At 38.3% G+C, this 22260-nt stretch overlaps 1 protein-coding gene across 1 annotated transcript in view; it reads left to right on the forward strand.

Moving 5' to 3' along the window:
- The window catches only part of SLC12A7 (solute carrier family 12 member 7), a 58327-nt gene extending 37003 nt beyond the window's left edge, over nt 1-21324 (forward strand). The window contains 12 exon segments of the mRNA XM_088525967.1: nt 162-280; nt 1321-1419; nt 2812-2931; nt 4480-4584; nt 5428-5596; nt 7663-7858; nt 9161-9330; nt 9453-9584; nt 11723-11830; nt 17128-17309; nt 20165-20298; nt 20716-21324. Coding sequence (XP_088382093.1) covers nt 162-280; nt 1321-1419; nt 2812-2931; nt 4480-4584; nt 5428-5596; nt 7663-7858; nt 9161-9330; nt 9453-9584; nt 11723-11830; nt 17128-17309; nt 20165-20298; nt 20716-20807 — 1626 coding nt within the window. The 3' untranslated portion in view covers nt 20808-21324.
- Nucleotides 21325-22260: the final 936 nt, after the last annotated feature.

Raw genomic sequence — 22260 nt, forward strand, 5'->3', positions numbered from 1 at the left:
TGTTCTCCAACTTCATCTATATTCTTTGTGTAGATTCATTACTCCCCCTTCTAATAAATGACTATATTTGATTCCAGTTAGAGCTAGTTCACAATCTGCACGATGGTTTCACAACTGCATACTGAACAGCTTTCCCTAACTTTACCATTTGTTTGAACTAGGTATTTGGTCATGGAAAAGCAAATGGAGAGCCAACGTGGGCTCTACTCCTCACTGCTGGTATCTGTGAGATAGGAATTCTGATAGCCTCTTTGGACAGTGTAGCACCAATTCTTTCAATGTAAGTATGGATGTGCTGTTTCACCTTCCTTTAAGACAAATAATATATTAATTAGATTTTTTTTTCTTTGAGATAATGCATGCTAGGTTTTGTCCTTCTAATCTGAAAAAGCTTTGCTTTGGATTAATGCTTAATACAAGTTCATGCATGATAGAAATATATTAACACTATAAGTCTATAACTTAGTCTTAGAAAAGTCATTAACACTTAAATGGCATTTTAATGCTGCAGGGAAAAGTATAGTATCTAACATTCAGCCAACTTTAATCAATTCTGTTTTTTAAACTAATTTTATATATGAAAATTGCTTTCCCATGCTAGTATTTCTACGCTTTTCAAAGAGTAGAACTCTTATCAGACATTTTTCAATTTCATTTAGAGTAAAGTACGGAGAGAGAAAAAAAGTGTTATAAAAACTGATGGATAAGAAATGGAAATTGCCTGTCTGCAAGTCCTGTAGGTTTCTTGATTGGGGCAACCTTTACTTCAGCTAGCTTCAGTCCTGCATGGCACCAACAAGAATACGGGTTAAACTTAAAGGATATAGGGCTTGCTTTTTCAAAAGTGGTGCCTGGATACTATTTCATAGTTTCTGGAAAGAAACTGGTGTGATACCTAAACAAGCAAGGGCTGTTGCAGTGTAGCAGTCTATCAAGGGGTGGGTGTGTGTGTGTGCGTGTGTGTGTGTGTGTTGGGTATTTCACTATTGTATGCAATGTCTGAATAGATTTAGCTTGAACTAGGCTGAAAATAAATGTCTTGTGTCAAATGTCGAGGTTATTTGGTGCAAATGTCGAGGTTATTTGGTGATAATCATTGTTAGGTTTTCTCTGAAAATTTTGAGAATTGATGTTGCTCTAGTATCTTGTTTTGAGATGGTTTAATATTTTAGAAGCATTGATTTAACCTAGATCTTGTGTTTTGTTGGCTAATGTGGACATTGTATGAAAATTTCCATTCTGTTTATGGGCTGCACTTAAAGTCTGTCTAGCTCATTTCCTATCCGAAAACTAATATTTTGTGTTTTTTTCTCTTGACAGGTTTTTCCTTATGTGCTATATGTTTGTAAATCTGGCTTGTGCAGTGCAGACTCTCCTACGGACTCCCAACTGGAGACCTCGTTTCAAGTATTACCATTGGTAGGGCAGATTCTTTCATTCAGAAATGTTAAAGCTGATTATGCAGCCTTGACTAGTTGATTTTGTTGCAGTAACAAAACCTCCTTTCTGACTTGAAAAAGTTAAAAGGTGGTTTCTGTACTGAATACTTTAACAGCAACATTTATGTCCATGTGTTTGGAATGGAATTGGTAGTAGTTTAGAAGAGGGAAATGCATGTAGGAGATTGGGAAGGGGCTTACAGGGTGACATTTAATATTGCTCATAAGCCATGGGATCTTCTGAATACGGGAGAATGAAGCTGAAAGATATTGATATTTGTCTTTTTGTATATAGAATTTGTAAAAAATTTTTTATGAACATGAATTTGACTCTTTTGAGTATTCAGGATTTGGTGTATAGAAAAAAAACTTGTATAGAAAAGTTTCTAATGTACATCAGTTAGCTCTTTATGTAATTATGTGGTCACATACTAATTTCTAAAATTATTTTCAGCTGAGTTGCATTTGGTCTTTGGTAATTGAAGTAGACAAGTGGGTACTTGGGAAGTGGCTTGAGTTCAACCATCTCAATAAGAGAGTTATTTAGTTTTACTGAATGTTTAAAATGTGTGAGTGTGTGTATACATATGTATATTGTGTGCGTGTATATGTAATTATTCTGAGGACCTCAGACTATAATTATATAGCATTTCATTGAAGAACAACAGATACATTTGGTCTCAGCACCTATATGATAAGGAAGAAGCAAGTTAGAAGTCAAACAGAAGTTGAGTTTGCCTATGCTCTTTCAGTATGGTGAAGGCCAGTTGTGATGGGAGCTAGTACATAACTATACGTTGTCCCAGAAATGTGCAGTTCTGAGCTGGCCTTCCTCCTCCTGACAGAGCAGGCAAAACAAACATGTGAACATTAATCTGGAAATGCTTTTCTTACTGTTTTTGATTACACTGCAGTTCTTTTTCTAAAAGTCTCTTAAAGATTTTTCTTTTCTTATCCTACTACTTGTGTGTTATTTTATTTTTGCATAAGTCTTCCTCTAAGTTGAAAACATAATTCATAAGTCTAGTTTAATCTTGTGCATTATTTGAGAAATTTTAAGCTTTAATTGTAAAGAATGGTAAGTGATAGAAACCTGTTTTGAAACTCCTCCTACTTGGAGGACACTTGGTAGAGTTTCAGAACTCAGAAAAGCAGTAAATTTATGTCTAATTCAATTGTATTTCGCGCAAGGGTTCAGAATGCAGCTCTTCATATATTGAAATTGGAATAATGTATTTTTAGTTACAGATTAGCTATAAAATATCTTTTAAAGGTAGGAGAGGCCTTTCTGGGAGTTGTCTTAAATAAGAAAGTGACTTTATAGAATATTTGCATGCATATTTAAAAAATGGAAAAAAATGGTTTCTTTTAGGACTCTCTCATTCCTGGGGATGAGTTTATGTCTTGCCTTGATGTTCATTTGCTCTTGGTACTATGCTTTGGTTGCCATGCTGATCGCAGGATGTATTTACAAATACATAGAATATAGAGGGTAAGACCACATATTTTTATATTTAATATCTTTAATATTCAGCAAAAAGCATTTTTATATAACATAAATGAAGTAATAGAAATAAGTATTGTTTGAAACAAGGTAAGATCCGATCTCTGTTCTTAAGGATTATATGCTTGTGGGGTCTGATTTCTCTAGAAGTTCTGTTCCACAATCCCTAAAAGCCTGAACTAATCAAAATAACAGTAAGGCTGGAAAATCTTACCTGAACACAGGGTTTGTGTATTTGTGTCTTTTTTAATTTTTTTTTTATAATGCTTTTCAGAAACATTCCACCTTTGTTAGGAAGAAACTATTGCAAAGCTTTACTTAACTTGTGCCAGACACTAAAACCCCACTTTTGCATGGCCTTTTGTTTTTTTAGCATGAGCCATAATGAATGATCTAGAGCACCCAATGAACATTCTTTTTTTTTTTTCTTTTCTGCAAATTAGATGATCTTTAAGTTGCAAAATACTCTTTGTATGTGTCCATTGTCAAATGCATATAACATACAAATCACACTAGGAAGAAATGCCAGGCAGTAGGAGACTCTGCATGGTCAGTTAATCAGTAGGAACATTTAGAGGTGATTTTGATTAATATGGTATATACCATGCCCAATGCTAAAATTACTACAGTTTAAAAAAAAAAAAATGAACTAAGAGCAAGCGATGGAAGCTAGGTAAGCTGTTCAGATAAATAATTAAGCACAGTTCTAATTCCATGCTTAAACTGTAAATGTTATGCTACAAGCTACTCCACACTGTGGATTCATCATCTGCATATGAGGTGCTTTTCTAGATATATTTTTTTATGTAGTTGCAATTGCTGGTTTCAGTACAAGGAAATTCTCTTATCTGTTTTAGTGAGAAAGTCTAAATACATGATGCAATTCTGGATATGTGTATATATGTAGGAATTCGGATGTGCGTATAACTTGGCACACTGAATGTTGGAGCTTGGCCATCACATCTCCCCTTTAAAAGACGAGCAGAACTTCAAGCTTAGGAGCTGATTTGGCTAAGCACAAAAAAAAGTAAAACTCTAAAAGATGCTGGCTTCATAACATCTCAAATTTTGTTTTAATTTTGGACAACTAAATATGACTGTATCTGTCAGTGACTGTTTTAATATCCACCTTATTCTTTAACTTTGGAATGCAGTTTGGCTTGTTTAGTGTGAATTCTGAAAGAGGGTTAGAGGTAATGAAGTTGAAATGGTATCGTGGTGAGGTAGGAAGATACAGCAGCCAGGTCCAGAGAAAGTCATGTTTCACTTATTTAAGTAGCTTTCATGACTACAGGAAAACCATGGAGCATGAGTTAAATAGAGCAGAAGTACCAAATGAATATATCTCGAAAGGAACTGAAACTTTCAGATTAGTTAGCCTTCATCTATGGCTTAAATGGAAGATGAGTTTTTTTTCAAAGCATTCACACGAAGTGTTCATTATAGATACTCTTTATCCCCTGCATAAGAAAGTGTATGTGATTAGCTTAAATAACTGGATGTGTCAACGGAATCTCTTTTCTCACACTCCCCAAGAGCGGAAAAAGAATGGGGGGATGGTATCCGAGGCCTGTCTTTGAATGCAGCTCGCTACGCTTTGCTTCGCGTTGAGGATGGCCCTCCTCACACCAAGAACTGGAGGTACGAATTCTAGGTTGTTCAAGTTCACACCATTATAACGGGATGTGAGTCTCCTAGAAGAGTTAATAGCTTCCATGAGTTTTTTCCATTAAAATAACACTGGGACTTGGGCACAGCGGGAGCGTTGTTGCAATTTTACAATTTTTTTTTTTTCCTCAATGTTGCTGAAGTTTGGTTAACAACTTTGAAAGGATTGTGTCAGACTTCTAGGGTCAAATAAACTCTAACTTAAATGCAGGTGGTGATGACAGTTTTCTAAAATGGAGAACTTTAATGTTTGATTATTTGTAGCTTTCTGTATTCACAGCAGCAATGACAAGCGAGTCTTTCCGTCCTTCGGAAAATACAGAAGGACAAAAGCAAAAGCCAGTACTTGGGAGACACTAATCCACTATATTAGGGGCTGAGGAGCAACTCTGGTGAAAAAGACCTGTGATTCCTGATGGATACCAAGCCCTCAGTGTGCTCTGACAGTGCCAAGGGCTGCTGGCCTGTGTCAGCAGAAGCATAGGCAGTATATTGAAGTAGGTAATAACCAAGTACTGTTGCTATGATCTCCTTCTCTGGACGCAGTCCTGTGCCACGTGCTCTAGGTGACTCTGTGTGTGCAGGGGGGTTGGACTAGATGACCTCTAGAGGTCCCTGCCAACCTTAACGATTCTATGATTCTATTGCAGATTAAGTACTTGATTCAATGGCAAGCATTCAACTGTCAAGCAGAGGTTTTGTGTGTTATTATGTGTTTCATTTTTTTTCAGTTTTCCTGCTACTTCATACGTAAGCAAATATCCAAGTATATGTAGATATATAGGTGTGTTGGGTTTTCCGTTTTGTGTTTTGCAGACCTCAAGTCTTGGTCTTGTTAAATCTGGATTCTGAACAGTTAGTAAAGCATCCTCGACTGCTTTCTTTCACCTCTCAATTGAAGGCTGGTAAAGGGCTGACTATTGTGGGATCTGTTCTTCAGGGAATCTACTTGGATAAATGTGTGGAAACCCAGAAAGCTGAAGAGGTATGTAAAAACTTACAGCTTAGAAATAATTTTATTTTCACTGATATTTAAATATTAAATCTGGATACCTGATATTTTGAAATAGACCAGACTGCTGTAAAGCATGGAAAAAGACACATACTTTGACTATCAACACAGTCAAGGATTATATTTACATCTATAAAACAGACTGCTGTTCTACAGCAAAGAGTCTAATGAAATGTTCCAGTAGCATGAAACATATTGATATTTCTCGCTTTCTCAGTGTTGAAGGCCCTGTGCTCACAATCATATTAGTCTTCAAAAAGCTAAATGATAGTTTCTTGTTTTGTATTAAATGTTCTTTGAGGCAGTTTGTTAATTTAACAAATACAAATATTTGACATTAAGTACACATGCAGAGAACAAATTAATGTTTCCTGTATTGCTGTAGCAATGTGTGCTAGAGCCAGGGGTTAGGAACAGTCTTTCCTTGAATCCTAGTCTGTTGTCTTAACTAAAAAACATTCTTGAGGTTCTCAAACTTGATTTTTCTTCTTCCAACTTGCCCCCATATACCTAGAGATGGTAGAATGAATTAGAAAAAAATCCTAAGTGCTCATGTAACATGAGATGGCATCTCATTATATAACAAACACAACTGAATTTAATCTTTTTGCTGTTAATTTGACTTTTCTGCTTGGTTTACATAGCAGTGTGGTTGCGGGAACCCACTGAAAGGGGTTTGAACTCGGAACTTGGACTTTCAATGTAGAATAAGTTTTCCTTTTTATTCTATGTTAAATGACTTGTGTTTTTTATATATATTATTATTATTTATTTACTCCAGTATAGGAGTAACTCTTTAATAGAGAATTAAACTTGTTTTTCCTTGTAAGGTCTCCTTTCTCCATCTTCCCAGGGTGGTGAGACTCCGGTAGAAAGCCAGCCAGGCTGCCCTTGCAGGCTGTGGAGGGGCCTTGCAGTTGTCCTTAGCTCCCTGGCGCTGTTGGGCGCTGGAGCCGAGGCCAGGGAGTCACCTGGCTTCCCTTGGCAGTCACTGGCAAGGCCCACAGCGCGGTGTGGCCGCATCGTGGGCCCTTGTGGCTCTGAATCTGGCCATGAAAAGGGAGCAAGAGTTGGCAGGGCTGGTAAGAGGAGACCGTCGCAACAGGCTGCCTGTTTGCGAATAACTTGTCGCCGATCGCGGGCAAAAGGAGCTGCCCCTCCAGAAACAGGAAAAGCGCTTCAGGGTTGATTATGTTTCAGTCCTCAGTGTCCTCTTCCTTTTTGATGTAGCTATGAACTGGATGAACAAATTGAGTGATTCTGTGCCCTTAGTTTTACTGTTTTCTTCCCTAGGCGAAGGTTAGTTTGAGTCTGAAAATACCATCTTTTTCAATGAGTCTCTGGGAGGTTGGTGTGGTAGCAAGGTTGGGGGAAAGCACTGAAGTTACAAATTGTTTCTAAATACATATATATATATATATATATAAAAGTATATATATATATATATCAAGAAAGTCAGAGGGAGAGACATTTTGAAGCTATGCGATCAAACAGGAAATGTTTCCTATTACCCCTCCAAAGCATAATTCAAAAGAAAGTATTAAATTAATAAAACACACACACAAAGTATAAATATCAAAAATTGTTTAGGAGCTTTTGCCTCAAGTCTTAAAAGTCCTTGGCCCCACTTCTTGGAGTTGGAAGGGGAAGGAAAATTGAAGGACAATTTTCAGCAAATATTGTCATTACTCAAGGTGGTGCTTTATCAGTTAGGAAAGCTTTGGCTGCGCCTCCCCTGAAGCAGTGCTGCTTTATTTATCTTTGTCAATGTCAGCGTATTTGTATCATGTTCATCCTTCTCTGGGAATAAAGGGCCGCATATCTAATGTGATTAAAAACCTACTCTTGTGGGTTGTGTGGACTCTCTGATTAAAATATATATATATATATATATATATATGTCTCTGGATTTAGTGTTTGCTTGCTGTTGGTTACACACTGTATTTAATACTTTGCTGGTATTTAGTGCTGCTTTTCTCTGTAATAGTTATCACGAGTGTTGACTGCATTTGTCTATGTGTAATATTCCTTTCCAACAGAATGTTAAAGCTTTAATGGGAATAGAAAAAACAAAAGGATTTTGCCAGATTGTGGTTTCTCCAAGTTGCAGAGATGGAATATCCCATTTGATTCAGTCGGCTGGCCTAGGGGGGATGAAGCACAATACAGTCCTGATGGCATGGCCACAGTCGTGGAAGCAGACAGAAAACTATTTCTCTTGGAAAAATTTTGTTGGTATGTATATGATGGCTCTCTTGTGCAATTGCAAGACAATGTAAATGTAATTAGTGTATCTTCTGTGTTAGATATGTGATGCAGAACAACTATTTTATTTTTTCTGCTTCCTGGGTCACTTGCCTGATTTCATATGGAATGGATTTTCTCAGCCCAGGATTCTTTTGTGGCTTTCTAACCTGTCTGGTCTTTTAACATCTGGAGTGTTTCATGTCAAGGCATCTACATGGGTCATTACTCCTTTCTAGGACTTTAGTTCTGCAGTTTTGATCTAGTTTAGGGGCACCTTAGTTCATCTAAACTATTCTCTCATCCTCCAGAAACAAAATTAAGCTACCATCTGGTTTTGTTAGTTTTCCTTCCAAATATTTTGGTTTTCTATAAAAAGCTGCAGCTATTACAAGCTGAACAATATGAAGTTGGTAATGCCAGTTGTAGTTTAACTCTCTTCCCCTTGTGCTGGACTCTAAGATTATGTTACTCTAAAACTAAAACTTTTCTTTTAGAAAGATGCCTGTCTCTAGTGAGGATGTGATGTTGTGTCCCCACTTGCACCTCCCTTCCCTCTCCCCCAAATCTTTTGAAGAGTGTAAATCATTTCTTTGGTAGCTTATTATGATATTTAGCTGTTTTCTCACAATTTCTTTCCCAAGATAGTGGGTTGCAGGTAATCACTGAGATTTCCCAGCAAAAGTCAAGTGAAAGAATGGATAACTTTGGAACAATTAATTTCATTCAAAGCTTTTGAATATTCAGAGATTATTGCAAATACTAGTGAGCTCATGGCCATTTTAGAAGTGTTGTAGGCATGAACTACTTACACGTTTAGAAATAACAGATTTATCCCTAACTTTAAATAGGTTCTCTTCTAGTATTGTATCTACCTTTATACACAGTTGAAATATTGCTTGTCTTTTTTCTAGATGCAGAATAAAACTGTTTACTGTGCATAATATTCTCTTCTCTCCCCATTGCACCAAATACCAGGATTGCATAATTGCTGAGCAGTCCTCTATTTATAATCTGTGCAGGCCACGCTATTTTCCTTCATGTGTCTAGCTCCCCTCTACTACTTATCTTATTGTCATCTGCTTTTATTGTTCCTGTTTGTTTAAAAAGCATCTTTCTGTTCAACTCTTACTTTTCTTGTTCTCCTAAGCAGATTAGTCATTAAACCCTAGATGTCCTTTTTCCGCCAGGGCATAATCTGTCAGGATTTGAGTTTTTAAACTCTTCTTACTACTGTCTTTTATCAAACCACTAAATGAAGCTCTTTATCTAATGTCTTGTTTTCTGTTGCAGACACTGTACGAGAAACAACAGCAGCTCAGCAAGCTCTGTTGGTTGCTAAAAACATTGACTTGTTTCCAACAAATCAAGAACGTTTCACTGATGGAAACATCGATGTGTGGTGGATTGTTCATGATGGTGGCATGCTGATGTTGCTGCCTTTTCTTCTTCGACAGCACAAGGCAAGGACAACAGAAAGTGACTGGGATTTCATTTACTTGAACTAATAATTCAAAGTACTTTTCATGTTGATAGTTATGTATGGTGAACAGCAATTGTGTTAAGTTGCTAAATCTTTTCATAGGTTTGGAGGAAATGTAAAATGCGCATATTTACTGTAGCTCAAATGGATGATAATAGCATTCAAATGAAGAAGGATCTACAGATGTTCTTGTATCACCTTCGACTGAATGCTGAAGTGGAAGTTGTTGAAATGGTATGTAACTGCATTTTGAGGCTTTGACTGAGACTAAATTTGGGAAACTGGATCAGGCTACAGTCTCTTCAATTTTATATTTGGACTTATGTTACTAGTTTCAGAAGGATAAATGTAGCTTCCCAAATACACACCAACAAAATGCCTTTAAGAGCAACATTTTTTTCCCAACTGTGTCACAGTGCCTAGTGTTCATGGTAGTAGTAGTTTTAATAGGATTTTGGTAGTTTTGAGCAGTACTTGAGTATTAGTCTTTATCTGTGAGGACTTGGTCCCTGGAGATATTCCCATGTGGTCTTAGAGTTCCCTTAATTTAGGGATGCTCAAGCTGCAGTTGGAGAGGGGGACATTCACTTCTAGTCCCTCCTCATACAGGATGACAGGGATTATTAGATGAAGTAACCTTTCATTTCAGGGGCCTGACTGCTTTAAAAAAAAATCAGGAAGGAAAAGGCTTGACTTTTATTTTCTTACTATGCTGCATACCTTGACATCGCCACTCCCTTTGGCACTGAACAGCAGGAAAACAGCCACAGGTTCTGCCGTTCCAGATAAAGCAAAAACTGAAAAGAGATGTTCTACAGTACCATTTTTATAGGTATCCATCATCAGCTTGAGAGTTGTATAGAGCATAGAAGGATCCTTTGGAGTAGCCTGTAAGATTGCATACAAACAATGAGTGAACACTATTCTCCAGTGGGTCTTATAAAACAACAAGCATTAGGAGTATAAAACTGTAGAGTATTTCTCCTGTTTAGAATCTCTTACTTGATTTTGCTTTTTTCAGGTAGAATTATTTGCCATCTGAATTGTTCTAGCAATAATAAAGAGGAAAGACAAGTGGCAGTAATGCTGTATACTAGTCACAGGTTTAAAAAGTTATACATTAGTGAATTCTTTAGTTATAATTCATCCAGGAGTGTTTCATTTACTTATAACTTATTGTATCTGGAATAGAGATACTGCCAACTTCCAACTCCATGGGTTTGGTACCTCATCTGTCTTTGGACAACATGGAAGGAATGACGGGGGGGAACAAGGGATATGAGCTTATATCAAAAAAACATGATGTTCACTTCCAATCCTGCCCTTTAGAAGATATTTCTTTTTTTTTCCAGTTCTGGTTTATTTGGAAGCTAGATGCTTGTTAGTGAAAGTTTATTTGCATGCGTCACATTCCATGTTGTGACAAAGTAAATTTTACAGCTTTTTGCTAACTAACCTAAACTGCTGAAAAGAGGGGTGGTGGTATCCAGGCCCCTTTGGTAGCACAGGAAGAACTTCCTTTCTGGCTCTCGCAAGTTGACCAGCATGATATCCAAAGGCAGATTAGGCACCTTATTAGTGCTTGTTCCAAAGTGGGATGATGAAGAAGCTGAGTTTTGTTCCTTCCAGAATGCAAAAAGCTTATGAGCCGCATGACCTCTGAGATTTATCATGCTAAGTGGGCATAAAGCAAAGATTGTTTGAAGAATCACTTAAACTGCCAGAAGTGACTTGCACGTGTTGTGGTTTTTTAAGACATACGTAGGTGAAAGAGAAAATGGTCAGACTGCCGCAAGAGAGGTCCAGGTTTGGTTGGGTTTTAAGATAGAGTCAGTTTAGGAAGCACAGTTGATGCTTATGTGGAGTGTGTTTATCCCTGAGAATCTTCCAAAGAACAGAGAAACTAAGCATCATTGACAGCATAGATGACTCCTATAGCTGGTTACCTCTGTATTTTAGCTTTTAATATTTAGGTGGGGTATAAGCAGGATTTTTTTCATAAATGCTGTTATTGGTGAAATCATTATTTTATCACTCTTGACTCTTCTAAAGACACAAGGGTGCACGTGCCCTGGAGCCAACAGTGCAGACAAAGGCCTCTGTCCCTTTATGGTTCTGTCTGGTTTGGGGCAGACCACAGAAGAGTTCAGCCCTGGTAGCTTCTGTTTAACTGATATTGCATGAATGTTGGTAGAGCAGCAGAGTACCCTTTGAAGGGGAAGGCTCAAAAGGCTCAAGACCAAAATGATTAGTCGAATACAGGCTTGGGATGACTCTGATGCCATAAATGAATGCAGACTGAGTGAATGGGGGGCATTGTCTAAATGTTGGTACAGTTTGACTAATGTTCTTAATATGAATCACTTTTGCAGTTTGAAAATGATATTTCTGCATTCACGTATGAGAAGACACTTGTGATGGAGCAGCGATCTCAGATGTTAAAGCAGATGCAACTATCAAAGAATGAAAGAGAAAGAGAGGTAAGGAATTCATACTGGTGAGGTGTTTTGTGAAAAATCAGAAAATAATAGTCCTTGGCTTCTAAAAATTTCTAACTACTCGATAAAATATTTTAAAACAGCATTCTATGTCACTTTCTCTACATTAGCTTTAATTTACTAGATCACACAATTTTTCTTCCTTGTGTGTTCTGTGTTTAACTGTTCATTCATTAAGCTGCAACTCATTTAATGCAAAAGCCTTTTTGATGTTTAGTCCTACATAGTCGTACAATTTGTTTTGGTTTTTATCCCTTCTTTAGGAGTCTTTAAAAAAAAAAATCCTACAAGATAAAAAAGGCTAAAGATGTGCAATACTTCTATAAGAGACTTATGCTCTACATTCTCCTTCCTTTCTTGTCTGTCTGGTAGTTGTCTTTTGATCTTAGCATATTAAGCAAGAACAAGAAAGCTGATTCTTATTTTTTCCTAATTTTTCATTTTTTCCCCTGAATTTTTGAATACACTCCTCAGTTTTCCAGTGGAGCTAGGGTAACGGTCACTCTACAGTGAGATATATATATATATATATTTTTTTTTTCTTTTTGGCTTTCTTTTTAATTACTTTGCAAGGCTTAATTAACTCATGAATCTTTTAAGTAGCCTAAGGGCACTGGAAGGTTTTGTAGTCCACAGGGTAGAATTTTTTTTTTCCTCCACTGAAATGTTTCTCACCTCTCAGTTGGGATGCTCTTCAAGAGTGCTGTTTGGAAGCTCTCACTCCTTTCTTCCTTTCTTTTGAATTATAGTTTTGTTTAACCACTTTTCTCTGAATGTAGCTATCACTGTTACAGCTTTGACTTGCTCCTTGCTACCAGGCAAGATGAAATCAAAGGTGTCCAAAACAGCACTGAATTTACATTATGATGTAAAAAAATAAAATTAATTTCACTTGCCCTGAAATCACCAGATCTTTTTTGTTGTACATTCTTCTGCCCAAATAAAGGGCAATATCCACTTCTTCCCTCTGAAATTTCCCTTGTTCTTTTCTGCTTTCATCAGGAAATGTTGACCAGTTAGACTTCTGACTTTCTTCTGAGCTTCAAATTGAGTATGTACTTAGTTTGCTATGCATCTCTTAAATAAAAATCTTTTCATCCTTTGAGAACTGTGCCAGCCTAGACCCCTGCCAGTTTTATGATAACATCTAAAACTTTATTCTCCTTCGTACCACAGTGTAAACTGTTATTGCTTTTGTTTTCATTCTCTGGATGCCTGTGTCCACCTCTCTCCAGATGTTCACTGACGACTCTCATGTTCCAACTCCTGCTTCTTCTCTAAGGGTGGTTATAACTTTTCTCTTTCCTGATACCATCTTTTTATAAAAATACTGTCTTCATCTTGTGTGCTTGTCCCTGGTCGAGCCACCAAGGGAGCACAAGGCTCTGTATGGGAGCGGCTATGGGCAGATTGAACAGTGTGATTTGGAAAACAGGAAATCCTGCCACTTTTAAGAGGTGGTATTTTGGGTGGGAAGTCAAAACTTCTATTGAATTAACATCAAAGGAGAAAGTTACAGATTGGTAGTTAAGTAGTGGAAGGACATGGAATATTGGAAGATCTTGTTATATTTGATTTTACTTGTTTCTCTCTGTTGCACTTACAACACATGGTAGAATTCCTGCAGAATGGTTTTAGCATATTTACAATATACTAAATACATTAAAAATATATAAATGTTAAATATAATTTAATATTTTAGTATATATATTTAATATATACAGCAGAACTAAATAAAATCCCTTTGCACATGAGTTTTGTACATGGGCTTTGTTCTTGGTCTAGTTGAAGCACTAGTCTTTTCCTTTTAACTCAATCTAATTAATTGCCTGTCCTTCTAGGGATTATTCAGAATGGTTATTTACCATTCTTTTTCCTTTAAATCTTCCTTCAGTTTTGCAGTGTATAGTCAAGACTTACACTCGCTGGAAATGGTGTTTTCTCAAGTCTTCGGCCTAAGGTTTTTTCCTAGGTCTTTGGCCACTTGTTAGATTGCAGTAATTTTCTGTACTAAGTGTCCAGTGGTTGCAGATGGTATTTAATTATACCATAACTGTATTTTCAGTACCAATACATTCATAAATGCAGTGACAGACTAGCAAAAGAGGTAATAAGAATCAGAGTTAGGGTTAATTCTTCAAATTGGTTTATGTAGTATTGGTTCCTGTTATCAATAGAAAATATGCTGAAAAAGTTTCTTGAGATGAAAATGTCAGTAGAAAAGTAAAGAATTCCAGTGATAGAACATGGAGAGAATTGAGTGAAAAGAGGGGAAGACCTTTCACTCTTCTGTTCAAATGCAGATGGTAGCTTTGAAAGCAACATGAGTGGAGGAAGAGAACTGTTTAAAGTCTGTCTAATGCCACCATTTTTGGAGGCTGCTCTCCAAGGATACTGTAGCATGTCGGTTCTCATTCATGAGAAGAAGAAAGGGAGGATTAGTCAAGCCATCTTAACTCCTTGTGCTGAGACTTGTCTTGGATTTTATGTATTTATCTCTCTGAATTCAGTAAAACAGATTATTAAGTTTTAAGGGAATTTAGGCTTTTTTTACATGCATGTTCCATAACGGAAATAAGATTTTTCTCCACTTTAAATAATTGGCCTGTTACTGTTCTGGTTGGAAGCTGAAAATTCACTTTTAAAAAGAAATGCATCAATGCATGGGGATGTGCAGGTATCAATAAAGCTTTCTCAAAAGTAACTAGACTTACAAAAACCCTTGACTGCAAATGTTATCCATTAAATAATTTTGATTTTGAATAACACAATCTACTCTTTTCTGTAGACTGTTTTTGTCACTGGTAACCTTTTTATCCCAGATTCAGAGCATCACTGATGAGTCTCGAGGCTCAATCAGAAGGAAAAGCTACTCTAGTCCACAGTCCATTGGCCAGGACGTACAGGCACTGCTACCTAATGATTATGCAGAGGACGAGGTAGTAGGACATAGTACTGACTAGATGGTTCTTTTTCATTGTAACACTTGAAGTGCCCCCGTTGCAAAATGAACTATGGCACAACAACCTGTTTTTGTTGTTGTTTTTCATTTTTGTTATGAAACTATCCTTAATCTTTAATTTTATTATGCCCTAAATCCGTGATATCACGCTAACTTTTTTTGTCCTGGATTGTTTCGGTAGCATCAATTGCATCCTAATTTCTCTCAGACCCAGTATCCTCTAAGAGAAAGATTTGGGTTCTCAGAGAGTGCCTATTTTCAGAGTCACTCTTTAACTCCGAATATTAGAAGTAAAGATGCTGGCCCTGTTTCTTAATGTTTTGGATAGGAAGTGTTTGGTTGAGAGCATATTTTTATGCTTTCACAGAGCACTTCCTTAGAGTTCCTGTACTGAAGAACTGAAGCTTCTCAGACTGCATCAATATGTGAAGACTTATTTATTAAATTAGAGAAGACAAGAATTGGCTGCCTCTTGAGAAGCCGTTATTACCTCATAAGTGCCACTATTTTTTCCTGCACAGTGTGCTGGAAAGGGAATGGACACGTGTAATCAGGGCCTTTAGCGTGCACTTCAAGTGTTGCTCCTCTCTGAAGATGTGTGTTTTAGTTTGTAGAAACACTGTATTCTCTTGTTTCCCCTCCTTTAGGAAATAGGAGAGGAATGTGATGTTTTCCATATAATTAGTACTATTGTGACAGCAAATTAACAAAAAATGCTTTCATTGTTTTGCATTTTAAGCATGTGCTGTAGGTCCAGAGTTTCTCTTGGCCTTGTTGTCTTTTTAGAAATGGAGGTTGTCTTTCTGTAAAGCACACTGTACTGCATTTACCTTGTAGTTGCTAGTTGGAAGTTGTAGTTCGTGGGCTACTGCTGTTTAGTGTGCATAGTGCCTGCTGCATCTGGTAACCCTTCCCTGTCTCATAGTAGCGACTGCATTCACAGTAACTTTGAGTTCTGGGTCTCGATGAATAATATCGTGTGTCAGACCAGAAGGTTAGAAAAATGCCTGGTAATAAATAGCTCTCTTCATTCAAGACTTGAATTGATAGAAGGGGCAATAGGTGAGTAAGGGGGGTGGGAGTTGAGAACTGACCTGCTGTTTATAAGTCCTTGACTTTAATCTTTTGGGGTGGCATTAAGACCATCACAGGTAGCTATGTAAAAAACACAGTGAACTCTGGGATTTGAGAATCCTCAATATTTGGTTAATGACAAGAAGAATATAGAAAAAGACGGCAGTCCTTAGGTAGATTTAAAAAAAAAAAAAAAAAAAAAAAAAAAAAAAAAAACAGTTACTGTAGTAACTGGGAAATGCACTAGTGTTTAGAAAACACAAGTAGCTTCTTCCTCTGCTTCAGTTTTGTTCATGCTTTTGTGTGACAACAGAATCCAGTCCTCTGAGTCATCGTGTGTCTGGAGGGACCTGACCCTCTCCCCTCCTCTGAATATGAATAGGTTCCTGTGGGGGCTAGGGAAATCAATGAATGTCATGCATCTCCCTGCAGACACTTCATAACCACCCGCTAAATGTTTCCAAAACCCCACACAATTACTGGCTCACTTACCTTACTGTCCATCATGAAGAGTATTACTTGTGCTGTTTATTTCTCTTGAAAATAATGAAAAATATAAGCATAGTGTTAAGAGGGAAAGTTTTTTGAGAAAAACTCCTTTCTTAAGAGGAACAAGGGGGAGTGAGGAATGGCAAACACAGAAGTGATTATGCATCTGGGAACAATAATATGTTTTTCCTGCAAGTGTGGCTTGTTGAATTATTGCTATTAAAAGGGAAGAGAGGAAAGCAAGTCTGCTTTGTGGTAAGGCTGTGGCTGGCTTTTGTTACCCAATCTGCATTTGGATGCAGAAACAATCTACGTTGCAGAGGGAGCAAGAAAGCTGGAGCAAGCCCCGACCATGGCACATGAACTTTTTCAATGATGATGTTTACACCAGTGTCAGAGCAAGTTATAAACAGTGTAACTGTTGGAAAACCTGAGGGAAAATGAGCAATGGCTTTCAGTTTGCTCATTGCCATAAGCTCCTGGTGATAATAACTCACTTCACTTTAGCTTCTTAAGAAAATGATGTCCTATTCTAGATGTAATTCTGCAAATATAAACTAATAAACTACATATATATGAGCAGTTTCACTTTGCATCAAAGCCAAAACAGTCTGGTATTTGTTCACAAAATAAGGTGCTTTTTTCTTTATTTTCTTTGGTGTCACTGCAGTGACATTGCATTTCGAGATGAGAATTTCTGATCTGCCAACACTCATAGACTGAATCTTGGGTCCTTTGTCTCCCCTCTGGCTAGGCTCAGTTAATCCATGACAGAAACACTGCATCCCACTCGGCTCCAGCTGTGAAAGCAAATGTGGCTGCTGCTGCCCCAGAAAAAGTGCAAATGACTTGGACTAAAGAAAAGTTTGTAGCTGAAAAACATAAAAACAAAGAAACAAATCTGTCCGGTTATAAAGATATTTTCAACATGAAGCCGTAAGTATCCATCCATGTGGTGGTTGAGAGTTTTTGTTTGGTTGTGGTGTGGTGGTTGTGTGTGGTTGTTTTTTTCTTTCTTTTTCTTTTTTTTTTTTTTTTTTTTTTTTTAAGTTGGTGTTTTGGTTATTTAAAGCACAGCAGAAACATGATCTTTCTGTGCACTTAATGCTGTCCTTGTAAGGACTGAAAAGCACCACCACCCTGAAGGCACTTAGTGGATAAGAGACTCTAAATATACTCCTTAGCAGGACCATATTCATATGGCCAAAACTGTCATGTGTATTCCTCTGGCTATCCAAAACCCCCTGGTGAAATTCCATACATAGGTGACTAGTGTGCGTGTCCATGCTTCATCTCTTCCATCCTCCCATGCCGTGGGGAGTGCTCTACGCCGCAGAGCAATAAAGAGAAGGCAATAAAATGCCATTACTGTTGGGCTGGCAGGCAAGTTTGTGCCGAGCTTGATGTCGTGGACACACAAGTGTAACGACAGAAGGACATCAGCCTGTTTCCTTGTACGTGCCTCAGTGGCGTGCACACAGGTACACACATCTCTCCTGAATCCAGGAAGAAGATGGGAGTTCAAAGTGTGGCTGAGGGCTTGTCTGCCTGCGCCCACAGCAAAACTGTGGATGGCAGCAAAGACCTAGCATATTAAACCATGCTTACCCTAAAACAGATAGGACTTGCAGATAGCAGACGTAAGATTTTTCAAGTACATTTAGGGTTGAGGGAGATCTTGATTGCCCTGTTAGGGCACAACTTTGTCTTGTTCCGGGCTGAATGGTGATGTCTGGGAAGCACTTCCTATTGCTGCTTTATCAGAATCATATGAGGTGTAGGGTTATTCCAGATGGTATTTTTAAACAATTGTAAATGAATAGGATGTGGATATAGAGTGTTTTCCTGTACAATGTAATAATATTGCTGCGTTAAAAATATGCCTGATAGCATAAAAATCACTTCATACATGTTTGTTTCTCTTCCATGTAGAGAATGGGGAAATCTGTAAGTCTGTGTTTTACTTTCATTTAAGCTATTTAGACTGTGTTCCCTAGCTGTTGTGGTGTTACACGTTGTTTGCATGTTCCCTAAGTCATGATTTGCAGTTTGTATATTGTTTTGTACCTTGCTGTGTATACTGTGATCCAGCATGTATCACCAGAAAACTATGTGCTATCACCATCTGTTAATGTTTTCTTCTAAATGTTACCGACTTTGCCTTCAAAAGCAGTGAACGTGGATTTTAGTTTCTATAGGAATTCAAAACTTATCTGGTGGAGAAGAGCACTGAATTTTTTAGTTTTCCAATTACCCACATGAAATGGTGGATGTATCCGTTTGGGAACAACGGCCCCATTGTGATATAACTTGGACAATGGGGATTTTTTTTCCTCCCACAAAGGAAACCAGCACACTTCATTAAATGCCACTTTTGCCTCATTTCCATGAAAACACCCGAGTGTAGGACTGACATAATGTTAGGTGGACGCTGGCTGTGGTACTGGCATGCCAAAAAGGGGCTTCACTGTGTGTCTCTGTTCCTGGGGTGAATCTGGCTTGTGATGCTGCTGTCGTTGTATAGTTTTCCTTTCATAACTTTAGTTTGCCTAGTTTTTTTTTTTTTTTTTTTTTTTCTCCTTTGGGAAAGGAGATCTCATCTCTGGCTTTTCTGAGCTGATGTGTGCTGTATTTTGGATTAGTAAAGCTCAAGAGATGCCAGACTTGTTCCGATATCAAAGATTCCCTGCGTGCCGCTGCTGTGAGCCTGCACGGGCCCAGCTGGGCAGAGCTGTTGTGCTTTGGCTGCAAGGCTGCTAGCTGAAACAGCACTAAGAAAATAGCAGAGGCTACGTAGGGTCGTACAAACATCTTAGGTCAACACTGTAGTGCTGCTGCTCCCGAGATGGCCTCTCGCCAGCCTTTCAAAAGGTTCCTGTTCTTGCTTTAGATCCCAGAGTTTCATGTCTGGTCTCTCGGACACAGACGCCTGGCTTGGCTTGCACAGCATCTGCCTTGGTGCAGTGGCTCCCCTGGGTAAGGGCTCGAGCAGAGCCTGGGCACGTCCTTGGCCCTGTGGCGTGTGACCTGCTCCTGGTTTTGGCCAGCCTTGTAGCGGAGCCGGTGGTGCCGCTTCCTTGGGAACTGCAGGCGAGCTGGGGGGAGCCGCTTTGTGTTTCATTCTGCTAAAGAGCAGCTAAAGCATCCCAAATGGAGAAGAAAAGAAAAAATGCTTAAAGTTCTAGCAGTTTCTTCCTCTCACAGGCACAGTTATAGCTAAGATATTATTTGTGGACACAGCAATGAAACAGCTAATAATAATGCAAGGGGAGGCCTCTGTTTCGGTTCAGCAGCGCTTGCTGCCTTCAGTGCATGACATGCTGGGAAACCATTTTTCATAAATCCTGTGCTGCTGTTGAATTTATTTTTTTTAACCAGGCTTCCTAAGGAGTACAAGATCCTTTGTACCTCCTATGCTTTTGCTTCACAAATGCTGCTAGTTTTTATATAACTCAATAAACTGAATTCTCAGTGTTTCTAACTAGAATTAATTTAAATAGAATTCAATTTTTTTTTTTTTTTTGGTAAAGGATACAACTAGCAAATGGGAGCGTTGTCTGTTTTGGCAAACCAAATAAAATTGCTTGAATTTTAGTATTTAATCTTAAAATAACTTGTGATGTCTTATCCCCAGGCACCCCACTTTTATAAATTTATTTTTAATGCCCAAGTACTGGTGTACACAAAGATACACATGTTCAGTATGCTATAGATTGGACTTATGAGTTCAAATGCATAAGATGGAATACATAAATACTGTGGCAACACTTAACTGTTTGTTTGTGTCCTAGGAATCAGTCAAATGTGAGAAGAATGCACACTGCTGTGAAGCTCAATGGAGTCGTCCTTAATAAATCACAGCATGCACAGCTAGTTCTCCTGAATATGCCTGGACCTCCTAAAAACAGAAAAGGAGACGAAAACTGTATCCTCCACTATATTGCTCTATATTTCTTGGCACTAGGAGTCTTGTTTCATGATTGTGCCACTGACAGGGTTAGGTTGATCAACATAGACTTGATTTTGGGAAAACAACATTTATTTACAGAAATATGGTTTTCATCAGTATTGATTTTTAGTTCAATTGATAGAAGATAATCATCTGTTTTGAACTCTCTTATTTTCCTCTAATCTCTTCCGAATGCAAATATCACAGGAAAATTAGTCGGCACTCTGAGCAAGCAGGTGGATTGGGTAATGGGATGGCTCTGTGCTGTGTGTATAAAACGGGGCAGGAAAATTACTTTATGAAACTACTCTGTCATTGTGTGGTGTGTGTGTGTGATTACTGGCTATTTTGTTTCTTCTTTTTTTGTGAGCCCTTGACTTAATGGTACTGCAGACATGGAGTTCTTGGAAGTTCTGACAGAAGGTTTGGACAGAGTTCTCCTAGTCCGAGGCAGTGGACGTGAAGTGATCACCATTTATTCTTAACCTTTTTGTTTTCTGTTTTTTTTTTTTGTTCGTTTGTTTTTGTTTTTTTTTGTTTTTGTTCTGTTTTTTAACTGAATGTGCAAAGTTATTTGCCATAATTTGAGCAACTTCACAAAGAGTTCTAGTGCATTGAAAATGATCTGCGACCTGAATCTTCTGATGAGGTGTTTTGTTTTTTTTCTATTGAAAGTTATATTTAAATTATATTTTTAGAAAGATAGATTTATGTAGAAAATATTTCTGTAATTAATCAATGAATGCTGGAGGTATCAGGATATATTTATATGTAGCACACTAACATTTTGTTAAACTGGTGAAACACAAGAAATAGTAATATTATGACACTTTTTAAAGGTAGAGATGTAAACAATTTATATTATGTGCTTAATATTTGTTCCCCTTCTGAATTAAAAGGGAAAAAATTGTAGGAGAAACTTGTTTCCACCCTTATCAAAATGCTGCTATGTTGCTTCTTTTGGGATTTGTCCTGGTTCAATAAACTTCATTCAGAAATATATATACAGCCACCCTAACCCTGTATTTAATTATGTGCATAAAATGTTCCACACTTGCAAAATCCATAAAAGCTCTTGATTTACTACAGTCGTCTTGAGTAACTGTGGGTGGGGGTGTGGGGGGGGCAGTTTTTGATTTGGGATTTTTCTCCCTACCTCTTTAAAATACTTTGTCTGATACTTGTAGCCTCCCTGTGACCGGAATGGTAGATGGACTAGATTTTTCTCCTGAGCCATGAGTAGTTCCAGGGAATCTCGGTGCAGCCCTAGGGCTGCCCAGTGCCTGGGGAGTCTGTCCATGAAGCAGGAACTCCATGTGGCTGCAGAGGCAGCTGTGCCACTCGATAAGGCCAAGTGCCTTAATGAAGTTCCGTCTCTTGTATTTAACTTATTTTGGGGAATGTCATATGTATGCGGGGTTTGGTGGGGGGTTAGGGGGCCACCAGCCACCTCAGCTGGGACTTGCCCACTACACGTAATGCCTGCTCTCTCCTGGCACTGTTGCAGGGCTCTGCCCCTCATAAAATATGTTCCCTGTACAAAAATAGTCTTTTGTGTGTCCCCTTGGGCCTAATCTGAAAACACCTGAGCAATTTCGTTGTCCAAAAGAGCAGCTTCTTCCTGCAATTGTGAAGCAGAATGGCTGCCTCTCTATCTCATGGGAGGGGAAGGGGCCTTCCTGCCTCTCCAGCCTTCTCAGAGGAGCAGGAGGGGTGACTGCTCCTGTCAGCCAAGAAGTGCTGCATACACAAGGCATGACAATGTCACAGCCAGGTGTGCCTGAGGGAGGAGATGCAGGAAATGACACTTGCAAGATGGTGGCTCTTGGCCATAAAGCAAAGATGGACAGAAATTAGCAGCTCCCATTTATGGGGAGAGGGGGGACTTCCTCATGGGATGTGCACCACTGTAAATGGAAGGCATGGCTTATGCCACTG

This window comes from Tinamus guttatus, unplaced genomic scaffold (genome assembly GCF_059628265.1).
Source record: "Tinamus guttatus ecotype Peru unplaced genomic scaffold, ASM5962826v1 Tinamus_guttatus_pri_ptg000025l, whole genome shotgun sequence".
Lineage (NCBI taxonomy): Eukaryota > Metazoa > Chordata > Aves > Tinamiformes > Tinamidae > Tinamus > Tinamus guttatus.